The following is a 19,412-nucleotide window of genomic DNA, read 5'->3' as shown; positions in this document are numbered from 1 at the left end:
ATTAATAAACCTAAATCCCTAACAGAATCAACGGAATCAATGAGGGAACCTCCAATAGTGTACGGGTGAGAAGAGTTTCGAGGTCCGAGACGAAGAAGGGCAGTCTTAGAGTGGGCCAGAGGTAAGGAGTTATCAGAAGCCCAAGACTCTACCAAGTCTATTCCCATTTGAAGTGCTAGAGAATCATGAGAGTAAAGCTTAATATCGTCAGCGAAAGCTGCGATACATAGCGATGAAATGTCAGCAAGTTTGAGCAGGAGATCATTAATAAAGACTAAAAACAGGAGAGGGCCAGAGACGGAGCCCTGGGGGACACCGGAGGGGATAGAAGCAGAGGGAGTGCCAACGAAGTCGTCAATCTTGACAGAGAATGTTCGATCAGACAGAAAATCAGTAAGCCAGGAAATGATATTACTAGGGATTCCGAAGCTGTCAAGTTTCGAAATAAGAAATTGGTGGTCCACTTGATCGAATGCCTTGCGGAAGTCGAAATAGACAACGTCAAGAGACTTGTGACTGGAGAGTAATAATCGGTATTCAGAGATGGAGTGGACAAGTGAGCTAGAGCAAGATCGTTTAGACAGAAACCCGTGTTGAAATCTGCTTATATTGCGGAAGAGATTAATCTTAATATAATTGCACAAGATACGCTCACAGACACGAGAAAAGGGGTCTGTGAGCGATATCGGGCGGTAGTTTTCAGGAGAGGTCAAGGATCCTTTTTTGGGAATTGGGATGATGATAGCGTGTTTCCAAGAAGCAGGGACGTGTGACTTAAGAAAAGAGTCAGAGTAGATGATTGACAACGGAATAGCGAGGGTGGTAGCGCAGTTACGAATGATATAGAAGTTGGCATGATGGGTTGTGAAACCGCAACGGGGAGGGACTTTACGAAGCGTGTTCTCGATGATCCAGGGAAGAAAAAGCTCAGAAGGGGAGATATTATTGCTAGAATTGTTCGACACCGGGATAAGCGAGCTGGAAGGGGAACAGTTGTAGTTGCTAAAAAATACAGATGAGAATATGGATGATTTAGCTGCGTTGGAGGATATCAGTTCATTATTGACGTAAAGAGGAGGTATTTTGAGGGAGGTTCTAGTACGCTTCTTGATAAGTAGTCGGGCGGAGCGGGAGTTGGGTGCCGATAAAATTTTTCGCTCCTCACTAACCATGTTGGACTTGATTCTTTTGGAAGTAGAAGCAATGAGGGTACGAAGTCGGAAGATTTGGTCCGCCGGAGGATTGGGAAGTTTTAAAAGTTTCGAGTATCTTTGACGAGCACGTTTGAGTTGACGGATAGAGAAGGAAGTCCGATGAGGTTTAGGAGGTGTGGATAAAGGAGTATGGGAGATGATAAAATCAGACAACATTTTAGAAAAGAGTGCAAACTTGTCAGTGGGGGAAGAAATAGAACTGAGGACTAAATCCCAGTCTACGTTAGCGATATCAGCGTTGAGGGATTTGAAATCACACTTCTTGTAATTCAAGCGATGTTCATTACGAAATGTAGGAGAAGTTGGCAAGGAGGCTGAGGAGTGGTTACTAACAGTAGTAATTAGGGAGAAATCAACACTGAAATGATCAGAGTTGAGTAATGGTGGCTCCTTAGAGATGTGGAGAATCGCAATATCAGGGGAAGAAAGAACAAGGTCAAGAATGTTGGAAGATGTGGCAGAAGTACGAGTGGGAAAGGTGACGTTCTGGTAGAGACCTTTAGACTGGAGGAATAAGGAGAATGGATGATTAGAAGATGGAGGATTCCAGGTAAGAGATGGGTAATTAAAGTCTCCTGCGAGGATGCAAGATTTTAGAGAGAGATATTCATCAAGATGATCAATTAGGGCTAGTGATTGAGCTGAGGAAGCGTCTGGTGGACGGTAGACTAAGAAGAAATTAAAGGGCGTAAAAAGAGTGGAAGAATGAACTGAAGGAGAGATAAGACAAGCTAAAATTTCAGATTGGTGAAGCGGGTAATGGTGGGACATGTTGATATCAAGGGTGGAAAGGGAGAGAGAGTTCTTATAAATAAAAGCAACTCCTCCACCACTATTTTTACGGTGAACAGTATTAGAACGGTCGAACCTGAGGATGGATAAGTCATGCAAGGAGAAAAGAGAAGAGGGAATAGTGTCGTCGAGAAATGTTTCGGTAAGAGCTAGAAGATGGTACCCCGAAGAGAGGAAGAGATCAATCAATAGTGAAATTTTAGCGAGCGTGGAAATGCCTCTTATATTGGCAAGCAAAAGTTTGAGACCCATGTCAGGTATTTTAGAAGTGGAAATATCAGGAGCTGGAGAGGAGGCAGGAGGTGAGGAACGAGATGAAACGTATGAGAGGTCTAAAAACGAGTGGGTAGGTCTAGAATTGGGGAAGGTCAAATGAGGAACGGGGCAAGAAGTTGGAGAGGGAGAAAATGAGGAGGCGGCAAATCGGGAGTCTAGAGAAAAGGAAGCGGATTCTTGTTGACGCGGTAATTGATATCAGACATGATGAAGATAGTCTTTCCAGCTTTCTTGTTCTCGTCGTAGACGTGCTTGCGAGAAGCACGGAGTGTTTCCCATTCAGGACGAGTCAGATCTCTTCGAGCACGTGGCTTCGACGGCATGGCAAGGATATCAGGGTTGGTACGACGAGCAATGTGGAATCCGTGTAGGAACGAGTCACGGTCGGAGCTGGATTCAAATTGAACTTTCAAAGGGCGGTACATTGACTTGCATTCGTGACGATGGATCTTGACTGGAACTGGAAGGTTGTTAGAGGATGCAATATTCTGGAGAATGCGGAGTTGCTTTGTATCTTGCTCCTTGTCGTTGCGATCATCAGGGAAACGTTCGATGACAACCCGTGTAGCTTTATCGATCAATTTAGCGGCCTCCCGCGCGATTTCCAATTTATCCAAGTGATTCGGCGTGAAAGAGGAAACCTTTGGGACGGAATTGGGGTTGGCACCAGCATTCTTGGAAGTCACGGAAGCATAAGACGTGGGAAAAATTGATTGCGGGAATACTTCATCGAAAACAGGAGGTGCCAATACGGGAAGTCCAATAGGTGACATATCTGGAAGTGGCTCACAAGTCAGAGCAATTTTCTCACCGAGTGTTTTTGATGCAGATTCGATGATACCCGACCTCAGTTCGTTGATGATTGCAGTGAGCTTCGACACATGATTGAAAAGTTCCATGTAATCCGCGTAGGCAACGAATTGAGGTGGATCGTCCGGCAACGTATCAGTATGTTTCCGTTTCGACATCATTGGCGTAGATATTCAATAGTCGGAGTAATTATATCACAGATGAAGAATATAGGATAGATATCGAATAGAGAATATGTAGCGGGGTAGCGATCAATAATAGGGGACACATGCTAATCGGTAAAAATTATTCCGTTTCAATGAGATTTTAAATTAATGATATATTTTTGTCTGGAATTTTGATCCTACTTCTGTTAATTGTCCCCCAACTTCTCATTGTTTTTTTTTCTAATAAAAAATTCAGTTAGTGACTTCAGAAAACATAGGAAAATGTCTTCTCCAGTTTTTTACAAACTAATATGATTATATCGATTCAAAATATTTTATTGACTCATTAAAACGGTAAAGTTTCAAGACGAACTTAAAGTTGTTGAAGATGATAAGAAAAAGTTCGAATCCGTAGAAGACACAATGCATTGGTTCAAAATTATCTGAACTAAAAATTGTAACACTTGAGAAACAGAAAGAGACATGAATGATTTTTCGGAGGCAGTTTTTTTCAAAACCCAGAACAATTTTTTTCATTCAATTCTTAATTTTCTCTGATTTGACTACGCTCCCAAACTCACCACATCAACATTCTTGGCAACAAATTTCTAAAAATCCTCACTGTATCAAATGTGCTATTTTTGATGCTAAAGTTATTGGAAGCAGTTTATTCTCCATGATTTTCAATTTTTCTTGATCTCTGTCATACTCTTAGATTGGAAGCACACTTCTCTTTTCTCCACATTTTGATCCCAACACAGAGATCAAAAATCTCCGTCAAGATATTGCCCTCTTCTGTTAGTCCCGACAAAGAAAAGTTTCAGATAAAGAGAGATTTCGTCCGATTGCATTTCTTTTCCATCATCATCAAACTTTCAAATCCATTTGAACGGAAGACACAATCAGATGAGAGAATAGAGAAACAGAGAAAAGAAAAAAAACATATTTCCATCTCTCTTATCATTCTTATCAATCTATTTCTTTCTTTCTCTATGTCGCCGATCTTTTGCCTTCAGATAAAAAAATGACAGAAATAGTTTAGAAGATGGTTGTAGACAAAAAAAGGAAAAAATAGAGACGGAAAGTTTGGGAAATCAGTAAGAAAATGATTTCAAGTCTGCTGAGAACAACAATACGATAAACAAAGCGTCCAAAAACCGGAGGGAAAATACAAATGATCATTCCGAAACAGAAATTATCAAATCTTTACTGATTCAGTAATTCAATTTTTGGCGGATTTCTTAAAAGAAAATGTTGACGGTATTATAAGCTCAGCTTTTCAGATTTCTCTTTATCATAAAAGTTTTAAATCTTAGTATGATAACCTAACGAGGTGAGGGAACGATGGCACTACTAAAAATTTAAATTCAAAGTCTAAATGCGGGTGAAAAAAAGGAATTAGGAAAACTGAAAAAAAAAACGAAAACTAATAGAAAACATGAAACTGAAAGGAAGAAAAACTGAAAAATGAGAATGTTGTACTAACGAGTTATTGACATCTTAATACAGTAGACAAATAAATGAAAAATTGAAGGAAAGCGGACCGAGAACCTTGGAGTTATTGAGTGGAATGATATTTCCATCAAAAACCCTACCACATTACTGACAATGTAAATCCAGGTATATAGCAATTCTGAGAAACAGGAAATACTCAAAAACCGTAGAACACAAAAAATGCGTTCAAAATAGTGCCCAGACCTTTTTTGAGAAATTTGGGGCATCGAACCTAGGATTACATCGAAACGGTTCTCCCATGTTTTATGTTCTATTTGAAACTTTTTATATTTTTTAAATCCGGAAATTTTCACACTTTCTAGCAGATTTTGCTATTATTTTCTGTTTTTAAACTATTTCTTGAATGAAGGTGAAAGCTTTGTTATAATGACTCAAACTTACGCTGTGTCAATTTCTTGTATTAGTGTTTGGGAGGCTGTCAGAAGCTATATAGCGTTGAAAATCAATAAAAATTGATTGAAAATCGGTTTCATACATTCTTGTTTCATTTTCAGGCCTAATTTTCTCCATCTCTTATTGTGATGAGTCGTGAGGAAACATTGAAAACAACAACACAAAACTGCAAAAGAATTTCAGACGAACGGGAAAATCACTAAGGAATGGTCTAAACTAACCGTGAAGTTCAGAAACGAGGCCTAGCAGAATCGAAAGACATTCGACTTCTGATGGGAAATCAGTTTTCAGAAACTGCTGATAGCCTTCAGAATCCAGAATTCGATTGCCTCTAGATTTTGCTTGGTCTCGTTGCTGAACTCCACGGTCAGTTTAGGCCATTCCTTAGTCAGTCAGCGCTGACAGAGTGAAAATTTTTATATTAGTTTTCTGTTTCTTGCTTTCCATGTTTATGCTAAGTTTAAAGAGCAATTATTCGATTCTTAGCAAATTTGCCATTTGTTTAAAATTGTTAGTTTTAAAATTCCAAGCATGACAGCATTCACGGTTTCAGTTTCATATTATGTAAGGTCAATTATTTTACGATTACTGATAGTTCGCTTCAATTCTTCCCATCAAATGATTGTCTTCAATTTTAAAAGTGTTTGAAACATTGAAAAAAAATTCCCATTACTTCACTGATTCACTCAAAACATACAGAATTATTTATTCATTTCTAATGTATCTGATATGTCTCCTTCTTTTAAAAACCCTATCTGCCATAATTTCTTATTACCGCTGTTTGTTTTCAAAGCAGCGAATCAACCATTTATCTGCTTTTCAACTCTTTAGGACAATACCGTAACAGAAAACCCACACAGGCGCAGCAAGAAAACGCAAATTAAATGTATTGCTCTTTGAAGGTCCTCGAGCATCTGTCCTAATCCAATAATGCAAATTACTTTTAATTAGTTGCTCTTCGATGTTATTATTTCTCTATTTCATGGTGCCCATATTTATCTAATGGTCTGAAAGAGCAAGTACTTCGGCAATAGTTGCAAAAGTTGCGTATTTGGAATTTATTTTCTCATAGTCAGTTTTTTAATACGCTTTGCTTATAATTAAACCGACTGAGAATGGTTCCAACGGGCACCCAGAACAAAACTAATTCTACTGTTTCGATTTCATGAAATATCGGTCTCTTCAATATTCTCTATTCTTGTATTTCAAAGAACTTTCCCGTTATTAATGTGAAGATTCACAACACAAATCGTAAAAGCACGTGTCCATCTCTTATTGATAACGAAAAGTTTTCGAGTTGACAACGACGAAATAATCATCTTCAGAAAGATCTTATCACAAAAAATTATTCCTTCTTCTTTCCATTTCCCCATTTCCCATTATCTCTCTCCCAGTAACTTCTTCTGTCAGACTACAAAATGTTGCCTTCCGTCACTTCGAACCAATCAAAAGTAATGGCGCGACGAGGGGAACAGACTTGGATCAACGACCACAAAGTGTCCTCTATTCTTCTGATAAAAAAGCGGTGAATGACCTTCGAAAACCGAGGAGAAGTTCTTCGTCTTTTTGTCAGGAAAGCCACATGTCACATAGTGTGCATTTTGAGGAAAGTGTGTAGAAGTTGAGAAAGATCTGTATCAGTTTGAATTGTGAATTACTGATTTCACAGTATTCGAGAAGCCGAAAATAAGACTGCTGGTAAACTTACTGTCTCTGGGGAATTCGAGAGGGGAATAAAATCAGATTATGTTGATTGACTACATATCTCAAGGCTTGTTGGAAAAGTGAAAACCATTACAAGTTCAGAAGCAACGCTGATATTTTCAAAGCTGTTTGAAAGACTAGCAAAAAAAGTACAAACCGGGAACCAGGAGAGAGATGGGTATTTCTAAAACTGATTATTGTGATTTTTCAAACATTTCCTGTTTCGTGTATGTATTTTGAGTGTGAATAGTTTCTAACAGAAGTGGATTTTACACCTTTCGCTGAAAACATTTTCTAGAACTAGTGACCAGTTGTCATATTTTTTTATTTATTCGCATATTCAAAACTACACACGTCTAATAACCCATGTGTTATTCTGCAAATATTTCTTAAGCTTATAAGTTTTTTTAAAGAGTGATCAAAAAAGTTAAGGCCGGGAACCAGGGTATGGATGGAAAACTGATTTTATTCGGAAAAACTGATTTTGATTTTGAGACTTTCCTGTTTCGTATGCGTTTTGAGTTTCTCAAACAAGTTGGTCAGAATAATTGATGTTTTTCTTCTTAAAAAAAAGGACTATTTTTGAAAATCTGCACATTCAACATTTCACATAAGTAATAACCACTGAAAAGTCTCAAAATTCCTCGATCGTTTTTAAACCGTTATCTATACATTCAGAGTTTTCAAAATCAGTTTTCTTCTGTTTCAATAGTTACGTTTGTGTTGAGAAAACTCTCTAGAGCCAGTGGGCGTAGTTGGTTGCACATTCAAAACTTCCTTCAAAACGTCTCGAAATTCCTTTTCCATGTTCTAACCTTTATCTATATCTGAGTTTCCAATCAATCGAAAAATTGTTATTTTTGATCTCTGTCACATTCACATTGAAATCATATTTCTCTTCTCCTCATTTTGATCCCAACAAAGAGATCAAAAATCTTCGTTAAGACTTTGCCCTCTTCTGCTAGTTCCGACAAAGAAAAGTTTCAGATAGAAACCGATTTCATTTCTGTTCCATCATCATCCGACTTTCAAATCCATTAGAACGCAACACACAATCAAATAAGAGAATAGAGAAACAGAGAAACAAAAAAAAAACAATTTCCATCTCTCTTATCATTCATATCAATCCATTTTCTATGTTTCTTTGGCCGCCGATCTTTTGTCTTCCAAGTGACAGAAATACATAGTTCAGAAATTGATTGTATTGAACCAATAACGACTGAAAGACAAATGGAAGACTAAAAAAGATGATAACAGTAAGAAAATAGTTTTGAAGAGAGCTGAACAGAAAAAGGAAAGAAAAAGCATAAAAACACTTCATCGACCAAAAATTGGGAGTGGTACATAAATTAACACTGTAAATCAGTAATTATTAAAAAATCATTGTTTCAAAAACTCTGTTTTGAAAGATAGCTTGTTTGTGAAGAGATAAACTTTTAGCCATATCTTTTCATTGCGGGATGAATTTGCTATATAAAAATTCAAAACTTTAAAAAATGGGATACAGCAGAATTACTGCACTTACTAACAACATATACATGTTTTTACAGTTTCTCTATGTAATTAAATGCGGAGTATTTGAACTGATGTGATGCGATGAATCCAAAGTTTGGCTTTCTAGATAAGCACACTATTTTCAAACAGCTATTTCAGTTTTTATTAAGAATTGCTATAAAAAACGATCAAATTAAAAGGATAAATTAGAAAAATAATCTTGAATCAGCCGAACTTTTGAAACATGTGTAGATTGGAAAAGATCGAAAATACCATATCTCAATAAAACGTACACATTCAATTTTTCCGCTTCACCATAGAACTTCAATAAAAGCTGAAATTCTAGTAATTTGCTCTTAAACTTCGTATTATCGTATTAAAAAACTAACGCTAGCTGCCAACCAGACTGTAGCTATTTTATAACCTAATGAGGCGGAAAAACTATGTTTTCAGTGAAGACTGAGATTCAAAGTCTGAAAATTATAGAAAACAGGAAAAAAGAAAATTGAAAAATGTGAACGTGTGTTGATGTACTAACAAGTATGTGTCTCTGTTATTGACATCTGAAAAGAGTAGAGTAGACAAAAAAAGGATGAGAGAAGTAAAAAGTGTCCAAACGTAGTGTTGAATTCGGACTACCAAAAACCAGGTAAATTATAAATTCTATAATAGAAACTGAAAGAATACTTATGACTAGGGCTGTTAAAACAGGCGTGGCGTTTTACGGCGGCAATCGCCAGTTTCATTTCCGGCGATTGTCGCCCACGCCGGAAATGAAACCGGCGATTGCGGCAAACACAATTTTTAAAACCGGTGTTTATCATTTTTATTCATTTTCAGTATATTTTCTACTTAAAAATCGGCGTTTAAAGCCGGTTTGGAAATGAAAACCGGCGATGGAAGCAAGTTTTGGAAATGAACTTGCTTCTCATGCAATTAACGTGAAAATAAGCGGCGCCGGCTTGCCGGCGATTGCCGCAAGTAACATCCTTATTTATGAAACATAATAAATGTGTTTAATGTATAAAAGAGTTGAGCGATGGAAAAATCACACAAAAATTGTTCTCCCATGTTTTGTGGTTTTAGTGAAACTGTTTACGTTTCTTATTCGCCGGTGGCTGATCGCCCACTCAAAGTTCGGCTCGGGGACGACGCGACTACCGTACTTTTGAAACATTTATGGGTAAAGTTCAGTAAAGAGACGCCGTAAACCGAAATTCCTGATTCAGTGAAACAAAGCACTTCGAATTATGTTAGTAGTTCTTCTGTTTCCAGGTCCCCAAGTTGTAATTGTGGGCGTGAAACTACTTTTTCAAGCTTGTACACATGTTCATCGGAAAAAATGAATCCGTTTTAATGCGATTTTGAATTAATGATGAATGTTTGACTGGAGTTTATGATCCCAAAGCATTTTACTAGTCTCTCTACTCCACAACCTTCGAACTTCTTTAGTTTATATTCACCGTTCCCATTGTCTCATCGTTTTTTTCCAATTATAAAATTCAGTTAACGACTTTAAAAAACAGAGAAAAATGTTCTCTTTTTCGGTTTCTTGTGGATCGCTTCAGTTGTAAAAACCTTCAAAACTTTTGAGAGGATCGATCTTAATAATATGATGATATCGATAAAAACTTTATTGACTCGTTAAAACAGTAAAGTTTCAAGACAAAGTTCCGACAATTAAAAATTTAAAATAATAAACGTGATTCAGAGTTTTGGAGTTTAAATCCTAGGGGACCATTGGTTCAAAATAATCTGTATTAAATACTGAAAACCTCGAGAAACAGGAAGAGACATGAATGCTTTTCAGAGACACGATAACATTTCTTCTGAATTTTCAAAATTGTGAGCTTTCTTATTTTCAATCAATTTTGAAAACGTTATTCTTCTTGATCTCTGTCATACTCAAATTGACACCACCTTTCTTTTCTCCACATTTTGATCCCAACACAGAGATCAATCTTCTCCGAATACTTTGCCCTCTTCTGTTAGTTCCGAGAAAGAAACTTTTCATAGTCAGACAGAGAGAGAGAGAGAGAGAGAGAGCGAGAGATATTGTCCGATTTCATTTCTATTCCGTCATCATCAAACTTTCAAATCCATTTGAACGGAAGACACAATCAGATAAGACAGAAACAGAGAAAAAGAAAAAAACAAAATTTCCCTCTCTCTTATCATTCAAATCAATCTATTTCTTTGTTTCTCTGTGTCGCCGATCTTTTGCCTTCAGATCGAAAAAAATACAGAAATAGTTTAGAAGATGCTAGTTGACATCTTCTAAACTATTTCTAGTTAGGAAAACGAAGCACTAGAGATTGGAAGATTGGGGAAAAAAAAGATTTCAAGACTGCCTATGAACCAGAACAAAGTGAGAGCTGTTATTGAAGTTATTTACTTCGATAAATTTGATATACAGTACCGCCCAAAAGGTTATCAACTTTTGATTTTTCGACCATAACTTTCTTCTAATTGGTCGGATTGACCTGAAACTTTGGGAAAACATTTATTGTAGAGTTTTCGTTATATTTAGTTAACATTCTGGGTGAAAAAGTATGTTTCACAAGTTTTTTATAAAATTTTCGAAAATCACGAAAATTCGAGAAATCGCATATTTTTAGTTCCATGACCGGTGCATCCAAAATAGAGAGAATAATTAATGTTTATAATCGTTTTTTGATAGAAACTGTCTTGATCTTCATTTTTTGGCCATTGGACCACTACTCTTGACTTGTTACCCATGTCTCCCGGACTGTCAAAATTTAGTAGTACTAGTATATGGAGTTTTGAACTTCAAACATCTGTAAAACATATATTTTTTGAAGAAAACAGTATCGAAAGCTGCCAATTCAATTGGAAAAACGTGGAAAACATTTACGTAACACTCTAATCTCGATGGAATCCCTCAACAAATTTTTGGAGACCTCTAATTGTCAAATGGTGAATATCTGGTTTCGATGTCAGACTGGTTTTGGAGCGAAATTATACATTTATCCGAAACCTATGGGTTTATAACTAATGGAACTTGTTATTTGAACAATTGTGAATATTCTGAACCAAGTTTCGATACACAAATTTGTATTAATAGTATTGAGTCAGGCCCTTCAATCTTACTCTCACCTGTTCAAAAATTTCAAAATTGTACATTTTTGTCTTTACTCAAAAATCATTGTGTATTGATGCTATTTTTGATTATTCAAGTTAGAAAATGACCCAGATTTGTTTAAAAGTACTAGAAAGATTTCCTCTCACATTTTCTCATGTATTCATAAGAGCACGAAAAGATGCTGTCAGAACACGATCACGACGAAGTTTCTTTTCGATGTAACATCACCTTAGCAACTAAATTATTATTCAAAACTTGGTTCAGAATATTCACAATTGTTCAAATAACAAGTTCCATTAGTTATAAACCCATAGGTTTCGGATCAATGTATAATTTCGCTCCAAAACCAGTCTGACATCGAAACCAGATATTCACCATTTGACAATTAGAGGTCTCCAAAAATTTGTTGAGGGATTCCATCGAGATTAGAGTGTTACGTAAATGTTTTCCACGTTTTTCCAATTGAATTGGCAGCTTTCGATACTGTTTTCTTCAAAAAATATATGTTTTACAGATGTTTGAAGTTCAAAACTCCATATACTAGTACTACTAAATTTTGACAGTCCGGGAGACATGGGTAACAAGTCAAGAGTAGTGGTCCAATGGCCAAAAAATGAAGATCAAGACAGTTTCTATCAAAAAACGATTATAAACATTAATTATTCTCTCTATTTTGGATGCACCGGTCATGGAACTAAAAATATGCGATTTCTCGAATTTTCGTGATTTTCGAAAATTTTATAAAAAACTTGTGAAACATACTTTTTCACCCAGAATGTTAACTAAATATAACGAAAACTCTACAATAAATGTTTTCCCAAAGTTTCAGGTCAATCCGACCAATTAGAAGAAAGTTATGGTCGAAAAATCAAAAGTTGATAACCTTTTGGGCGGTACTGTATATCAATTTTGAACTCAGATTTCATTCTAAACTTTTCAACCGATCCCTGATTTTCAAATAATGCGGAAAATTGACTTTCAAGTTCAGCTTTTCTGGGTGATGTTCATGCTTCTTACTAGTTAGTCATTGAAATTCATTAGTTTGGAATCTTTTGGAAATATTAAAATTTAAAAGGAAAAACGATTAGAACTTGGAAATTGAAATGAAACAGATATTATCTCCGTCTCAAATAGATTTTAGGAAATTTGGAGCCATGTTCAGTATAGTTTGGCCCACTGTTCATTCTTATACAAGCTCACCTATTATTCCAGACTTCTCCTTATCATAAATGCTTCAAATCTTAGTATGATAATGAAGTGGAAGAACGACCGCACTACTCAAAACGGAAATTCAAAGTCTTCATTGCGAACGACATCCAAATTACTAACTATGTAAATCCTGATATATAACAATTCTGAAAAACAGAGAAAGATATTCAGAAATAGTATAATACAAAAAAAGGCGTTCAAAATAGTGCCCAGACCTTTTTGAGAAATTTGGGGCATCAAACCCAGGATTACATCGAAACGGTTCTTCCATGTTTTATGTTTTACTTGAAACTTTTTTAAAGTTTTTAAATTCGGAAATTTTAACACTCTCGAGCAGATCTTGCTATTATTTTCTGTTTTTAAACTATTTCTTGAATGAAGTCAAAAGCTTTGTTGTAATAACTTAATTTTTGCTGTGCCAATTTTTTGTATTAGTGTTTGGGAGGCTGTCAGAAGATATTTAGCGTTGAAAATCAATAAAAATTGATTGAAAACCGGTTTCATACATTCTTGTTTCATTTTCAGGCCTAATTTTCTCCATCTCTAATTGTGATGAGTCGTGAGGAAACATTGAAAACAACAACGCAAAACAGCAAAAAAACTAACCGTGAAGTTCAGAAACGAGACCTAGCAGAATCGAACAACAATCGAATTTTGATGGGAAATCAATTTTCAAAAATAGCTGAATGGCCGTCAGAATCTAGAATTCGATTGTATCTGGATTCTGCTTGGTCTCGTTGCTGAACTCCACTGTCAGTTTAGCCCATTTCTTAGTCAGTCAGCGCTGACAGAGTGAAAGTTTTTAAATTAGTTTTCTGTTTCTTGCTTTCCATGTTTATGAAAAGTTTTTAATCCAATTGTTGGGTCTCCGATTGTTTGGTCCTCGCTAATTCTGATTATTTATACTTGTCCGTTTTACAAATTCAATGCTCTGTTTCAGTTTCATGTCATACAAGATAAATTATTTTTCGATTACTGCTATGTCATTACTTCATCCGATTCTCCCGATCAACCTGAAAATGATTGTCTTAAAACCACGTGTCGACACATTTAGTACCTTCTAATTGATAACAACAAGGTTCCTGAATTGACAGCGACGAAATAATCATTTTTAGTAAGATCTTATCACAAAAATGTTCTTCTCTTCCATCTCCCCATTTCCCATTATCTCTCCCTGTAACTTCTTGTGTCAGACTACAAAATGTTGCCCTCCGTCACCGCGAACCAATGAAAAAGAAATAGCGTGGCACAGGGAAACATATCGGGATCAACGACCACAAAGTGCCTCTCTTCTTCTGATAAAAAATCAGTTAATGACCTCACAACACAAAAGTTCTTCTTCTTCTTCTTCTCAATGGCGCCATGCCTGATAGATAGTGTGTTATTTGAAGAGAAAACCAAGAAAAATGAGTGTTTGTCCTGAAGATAACGGAGAAATGATCTCTGGTTAGGTTTGGAATTCCAGGGCAGATGTGTGTGCTTGTGCGAACATGAAATTTAAGGAGGGGTCATTTTAATTCAGAATTCTGGGATGAGTTGTTTTTGTGTAAATAGTAAAAATAGTAGGAAGCTCAGCACTAATACAAAAAACTGACACAGGTATTAAATTTTTTACTGTTTCAAAATGAGCTCGAAATGAGACTGCTAAGTTTCCAATTTGGTACTCCTTTCTTCTTATTGTGTGTATTCAAAAAAATGGCAACCATGCGGCCTAAATTTGATATATCTAGCATCAAAATCTAAAAAAAAATTACTGTTGCCAGTAGCGGTTAAAATGAGACTGCAATGTTTCAGAATTAATAAACGCACCGTTACTTTTAGCCATGAAAAAATATGAAAAATTAAAGCTTTGAAGTCTAAAACTAATACACTACCGTCAGAACCGGACAAAAACAGAACCATAAAAATGACGAGAATCTAGTTTTATCAGTGATCGGGACAAATTATTTTCAGACATCATCAATTGATGGAGATGGGCCGGATTCAGTCATCAAATGATTTAGACTTGTTCAAATACAGGCAAACTCTCCACATCACTAGTATTTAGCATAGTACGAGTTTAGCCAGTTCAGAAAACCGTAAATATTTATCAAGTTTCAAAAACTTAGATATTTTTGACATTTTGTTTGTGTTGTTTCTTTGCTGTTTTCCCCATTTTATTCCGTATTGTGAGAATCTCTTTTCTCTTTTCATCGTCTGTGTCACTCAACACCATACATCCCAATTCTAAAAAAAGAGAAGAGAAATCTAAAAATCAGAGAAATGATAAGAAGAGGTAAACAGTCACATTTCGTTCTTATCAACCAATTTCCATCTTTTCTTTAACGAGACGACAAGAAATTGATCGAATCGGAAGATCACAAATCGTTTTGACACTCAAAGTCAGTATTTGTTACTTTAATTCGAATTAGACCGACGGTTTTTTAAGTTAGACGGTACAGGAAACAATAATCGAATTAGAGAGGGTACATAGACTGAAGTTTATGGAAAACAATGATATGACAGGATCCAGTTACATATAACGGCATATTTTCAGCATACATAAGGGTCATTTTGACGTTTTTATCCGTTTCTTCAAACGTAATTCAGGACAGGAATGCTCAAAATAAATCAAAGTCAAAATTATTAGAACCGTGAAACATGAAAAAAGTTAAAAATGAAATGAGGGTTGAGTGTACTTGATTCACAGTACAGTGTCCGACAAAACCATAGGTTCACTTTTCCAGTTGAGATTTCTCGCGATTTGAGAAGTTGCAAGATTGTCCATGGGCAAAAAAAGACTCCCTAAATACTCTAAAATGTAAACAAGATTACATTTGAATACCTATCATCCTACTCAAAATATGATGAAAAATGTTGAAAATGGCCACTTGCAAACGCGACAAAACTATAGGTTCACCCCAAAAAATCAAAAATTGAAAAAATAATTTTTTCCAGTGAGTGAAGGAAAATGTGCTTTCATCAAAAACGGAATCTTCGTCAAAAATTAAGCTGGTTAAATACATTTCTAAAATATTTTCAGTTAAAAAATTTTGAGAAAAATGAGGATTTCTGGAAATTCTCAAACCTCTTTGTTTTTCATTTGTCTCGTCCATATAAGTTTTATCTAGCATCTCATTTTTGTTCTTACAAATTGTGATATCTATGCGGTAGAGTTTAGTATAGCTTTTTTGAATATTTGACACTTTTTGAACAACTTTGCTTCAGAAGAGTCGAAAATTTTTGGAAACTGGGCACGCACTTACTCGGAAATTTCTTGATATTTTTCATTTTATCTAATTTTTTCGGCTTGTAATACATAGAATTGGCCTTATTGTTCACTTTTTTAACATTTTTCCTAGAGTAGCTTTACTTTAAATTAGCAAAAAAGTAGCAAAAAGAGTGTTTAGATCAAAAAAGTAGACGCAAAATCAACAGCTCATTCAAAATGTGTTCAATGAGCAATGATGGTGATATTCCAGCATACAAAATACGAATAATTATGTATTCGTTAGGTTATCAGAATTAGATTACAGCCGCGACAATTTTCAAAAAAGCTATAAATTTACCTCCATCCGATACAGTTGAAAATTCACGTTCCCTGTTTTTTATTAATTTAAAGTAAAGCTACTCTAGGAAAAATGTTAAAAAAAAGAACAATAAGGCCAATTCTATGTATTACAAGCCGAAAAAATTAGATAAAATGAAAAATATCAAGAAATTTCCGAGTAAGTGCGTGCCCAGTTTCCAAAAATTTTCGACTCTTCTGAAGCAAAGTTGTTCAAAAAGTGTCAAATATTCAAAAAAGCTATACTAAACTCTACCGCATAGATATCACAATTTGTAAGAACAAAAATGAGATGCTAGATAAAACTTATATGGACGAGACAAATGAAAAACAAAGAGGTTTGAGAATTTCCAGAAATCCTCATTTTTCTCAAAATTTTTTAACTGAAAATATTTTAGAAATGTATTTAACCAGCTTAATTTTTGACGAAGATTCCGTTTTTGATGAAAGCACATTTTCCTTCACTCACTGGAAAAAATTATTTTTTCAATTTTTGATTTTTTGGGGTGAACCTATAGTTTTGTCGCGTTTGCAAGTGGCCATTTTCAACATTTTTAATCATATTTTGAGTAGGATGATAGGTATTCAAATGTAATCTTGTTTACATTTTAGAGTATTTAGGGAGTCTTTTTTTGCCCATGGACAATTTTCTTGCAACTTCTCAAATCGCGAGAAATCTCAACTGGAAAAGTGAACCTATGGTTTTGTCGGACACTGTAGAAGGTCACGTATGGATTTTTTCTCACAAAAAAAACAATTCATTTTTGTCTCGCGAGATTTTCGCAATGTTCAGCAATAAATTACGCGAGAATGAGAAATAAATAAAATGTGCAGGAAAATGCCGATGCTTATCTGAACGATAACCAAGTAACTTTCAAGAAAAAAAGTTTCAAAAATGATGACAACCCGAAACAGAAGTTCAATAATACACCAAACAAAATAAAAATTATGTTTCAGAATGCTGTGATAGTAAATTTGTTCAAAATCTTTTGTTAATTCAGCAGAATTCATCAATAGTTTATTTGAATTTATATTTCATGAAGTTATAACAAGAACGATAAATAACAATAAAATCGTTTTTTAGTGACTCTGTCACTTTTATGCGTAAACTGAAAACCATGGAAGGAAACAATCCACCTAAGATCATATTGAAATTGAAGAAAATACGGGAATGAGAGAAAAGTGAGAAATCTGAAACAGGTTTAAAAATCGGTACGAAGTTTTTCTAAAAAATTCAAATGATCATATTTCCATCGCTTTCGCTTTCGCATATTAAACCTGCAGCAGTCAAAAAATCGTTTGCTATTGATATGGTCCATACAGTAGCGAGCATAGCCGTGTACAGATTTATAGTTTCACCTGCCAAATCCTGTCACTTTTGCATCAACTTTTTTCGACAGGTAGCTGAAACATTCAGAACGAAGAAAACAGCGGAAAAATCAAAAGTGTGAGAACAACAAGAATTAAAACAAACTTGAGAAACAGTTTTGTTGAATTAAATTTACAAAGAAAAACACCTCGGCCCATCAGTTTGAGAAAATATTGACAAACTGGATACAAATTTTTAGAAACAGAATACAATAGGGATATTAACCGTAGTTGTCACCCGGGCCGATTCGGGGCCGGCAAGTAACTTGAAGAAACGTAGAACTAGCAGAAATCTGCAATTTGAAACAGTTTCCGAATGATAATATTCATTTTGTGAGGGCCCGGATCGACCCGGATGACAAGAAGGATATTAAAAATGTCCTTACAATTGAATTACCACAGTTCCGAATCACATTGCTTTCAGATCCTTAATTTAAGAGGCACTATCTGTAAGAGTGAGAATGTTTGTGTTGGGCCGTGGCACAGTTGCAAAAAGTTGTTTCAATCCGAACTCTTTTTACAGCATATATACCCCTATGGTAGTGATTTACAAAAAATATGTCACCAGTCCCCTATGACGTCATCCTAGGAAAATATGCCCAATAAGTGACTTTTCACCCAAAAATTCACAAAAATTTCAATTTTCCAGATAACATTGGGAAACTTTCGCAACATGTTAGAAATGTTTTTGGCTACCTCCACACAAATTTTCGGCACCCCAGACAGCCCAGAAACCGTTCAGATAAAATTCATTTTCATGTTTTTTCAACTTTTCTCAAAAAATCCCTCTAGAAATCCTCAAATTTCAATTCGTATTCGTATTCCCCGCAAAAAGTTCTACTAGGTCCAATAAAAATCATCATAAAACAGGAGAACCTTTTTGAGATATTTCGATTTTTTCAAAAATCACGGAAGGGTCCCCCCTTACGAAAATTTTTTTTTGGCAAAAAAATCTCAAAAAAAATTAGCTTCGAAAATAATTAGAATATTGATAAAACCTTTGGAATAAGTTACTCACAAAATATTAGATCTCAGAAATGTGTCTGAACGGATTTCGTTTTTTTTGTTCATCCAATTGTTTCCAGTATTTTTCCGTTTTCATCAATAACTTGTACAGAAGTCCTCAAATTTCAAAGCATATTCTAATTCCTCGCAAAATTTAACATATGATTCAATCAAAATCATTAAAAAACAGGAGAACCTTTTTGAGATTTTTCCATTTATTTCGAAAATCACATAAGGGTCCCCCCTTATGAAAGAAAATTTTTATCGAAAAAATATTTAAACTCTTTTTTGATGCAAAAACGTTCTAAATATTTTAAAAAAGAGTTTTTGGTATTTCATCAATGTTTTTAACGTTTTTGCATCAAAAAAGAGTTTAAATATTTTTTCGATAAAAATTTTCTTTCATAAGGGGGGACCCTTATGTGATTTTCGAAATAAATGGAAAAATCTCAAAAAGGTTCTCCTGTTTTTTAATGATTTTGATTGAATCATATGTTAAATTTTGCGAGGAATTAGAATATGCTTTGAAATTTGAGGACTTCTGTACAAGTTATTGATGAAAACGGAAAAATACTGGAAACAATTGGATGAACAAAAAAAACGAAATCCGTTCAGACACATTTCTGAGATCTAATATTTTGTGAGTAACTTATTCCAAAGGTTTTATCAATATTCTAATTATTTTCGAAGCTAATTTTTTTTGAGATTTTTTTGCCAAAAAAAAATTTTCGTAAGGGGGGACCCTTCCGTGATTTTTGAAAAAATCGAAATATCTCAAAAAGGTTCTCCTGTTTTTTGATGATTTTTATTGGACCTAGTAGAACTTTTTGCGGGGA

General features: G+C 35.1%; 1 protein-coding gene across 1 annotated transcript; it reads right to left on the bottom strand.

Moving 5' to 3' along the window:
- Window positions 1-2,437: 2,437 nt before the first annotated feature.
- Window positions 2,438-3,253, bottom strand: GCK72_012229 (uncharacterized protein; the record flags this gene model as incomplete). The annotated part of the gene is made up of 1 exon (XM_003110122.2): window positions 2,438-3,253. One exon carries the CDS (start codon window positions 3,251-3,253, stop codon window positions 2,438-2,440), a length of 816 nt encoding a protein of 271 aa, XP_003110170.2.
- Between the last annotated feature and the right edge of the window lie 16,159 nt (window positions 3,254-19,412).

Source organism: Caenorhabditis remanei, chromosome IV, assembly GCF_010183535.1.
Source record: "Caenorhabditis remanei strain PX506 chromosome IV, whole genome shotgun sequence".
NCBI classification, from domain to species: domain Eukaryota; kingdom Metazoa; phylum Nematoda; class Chromadorea; order Rhabditida; family Rhabditidae; genus Caenorhabditis; species Caenorhabditis remanei.
This window is presented reverse-complemented; position numbering and strand designations above follow the sequence as displayed.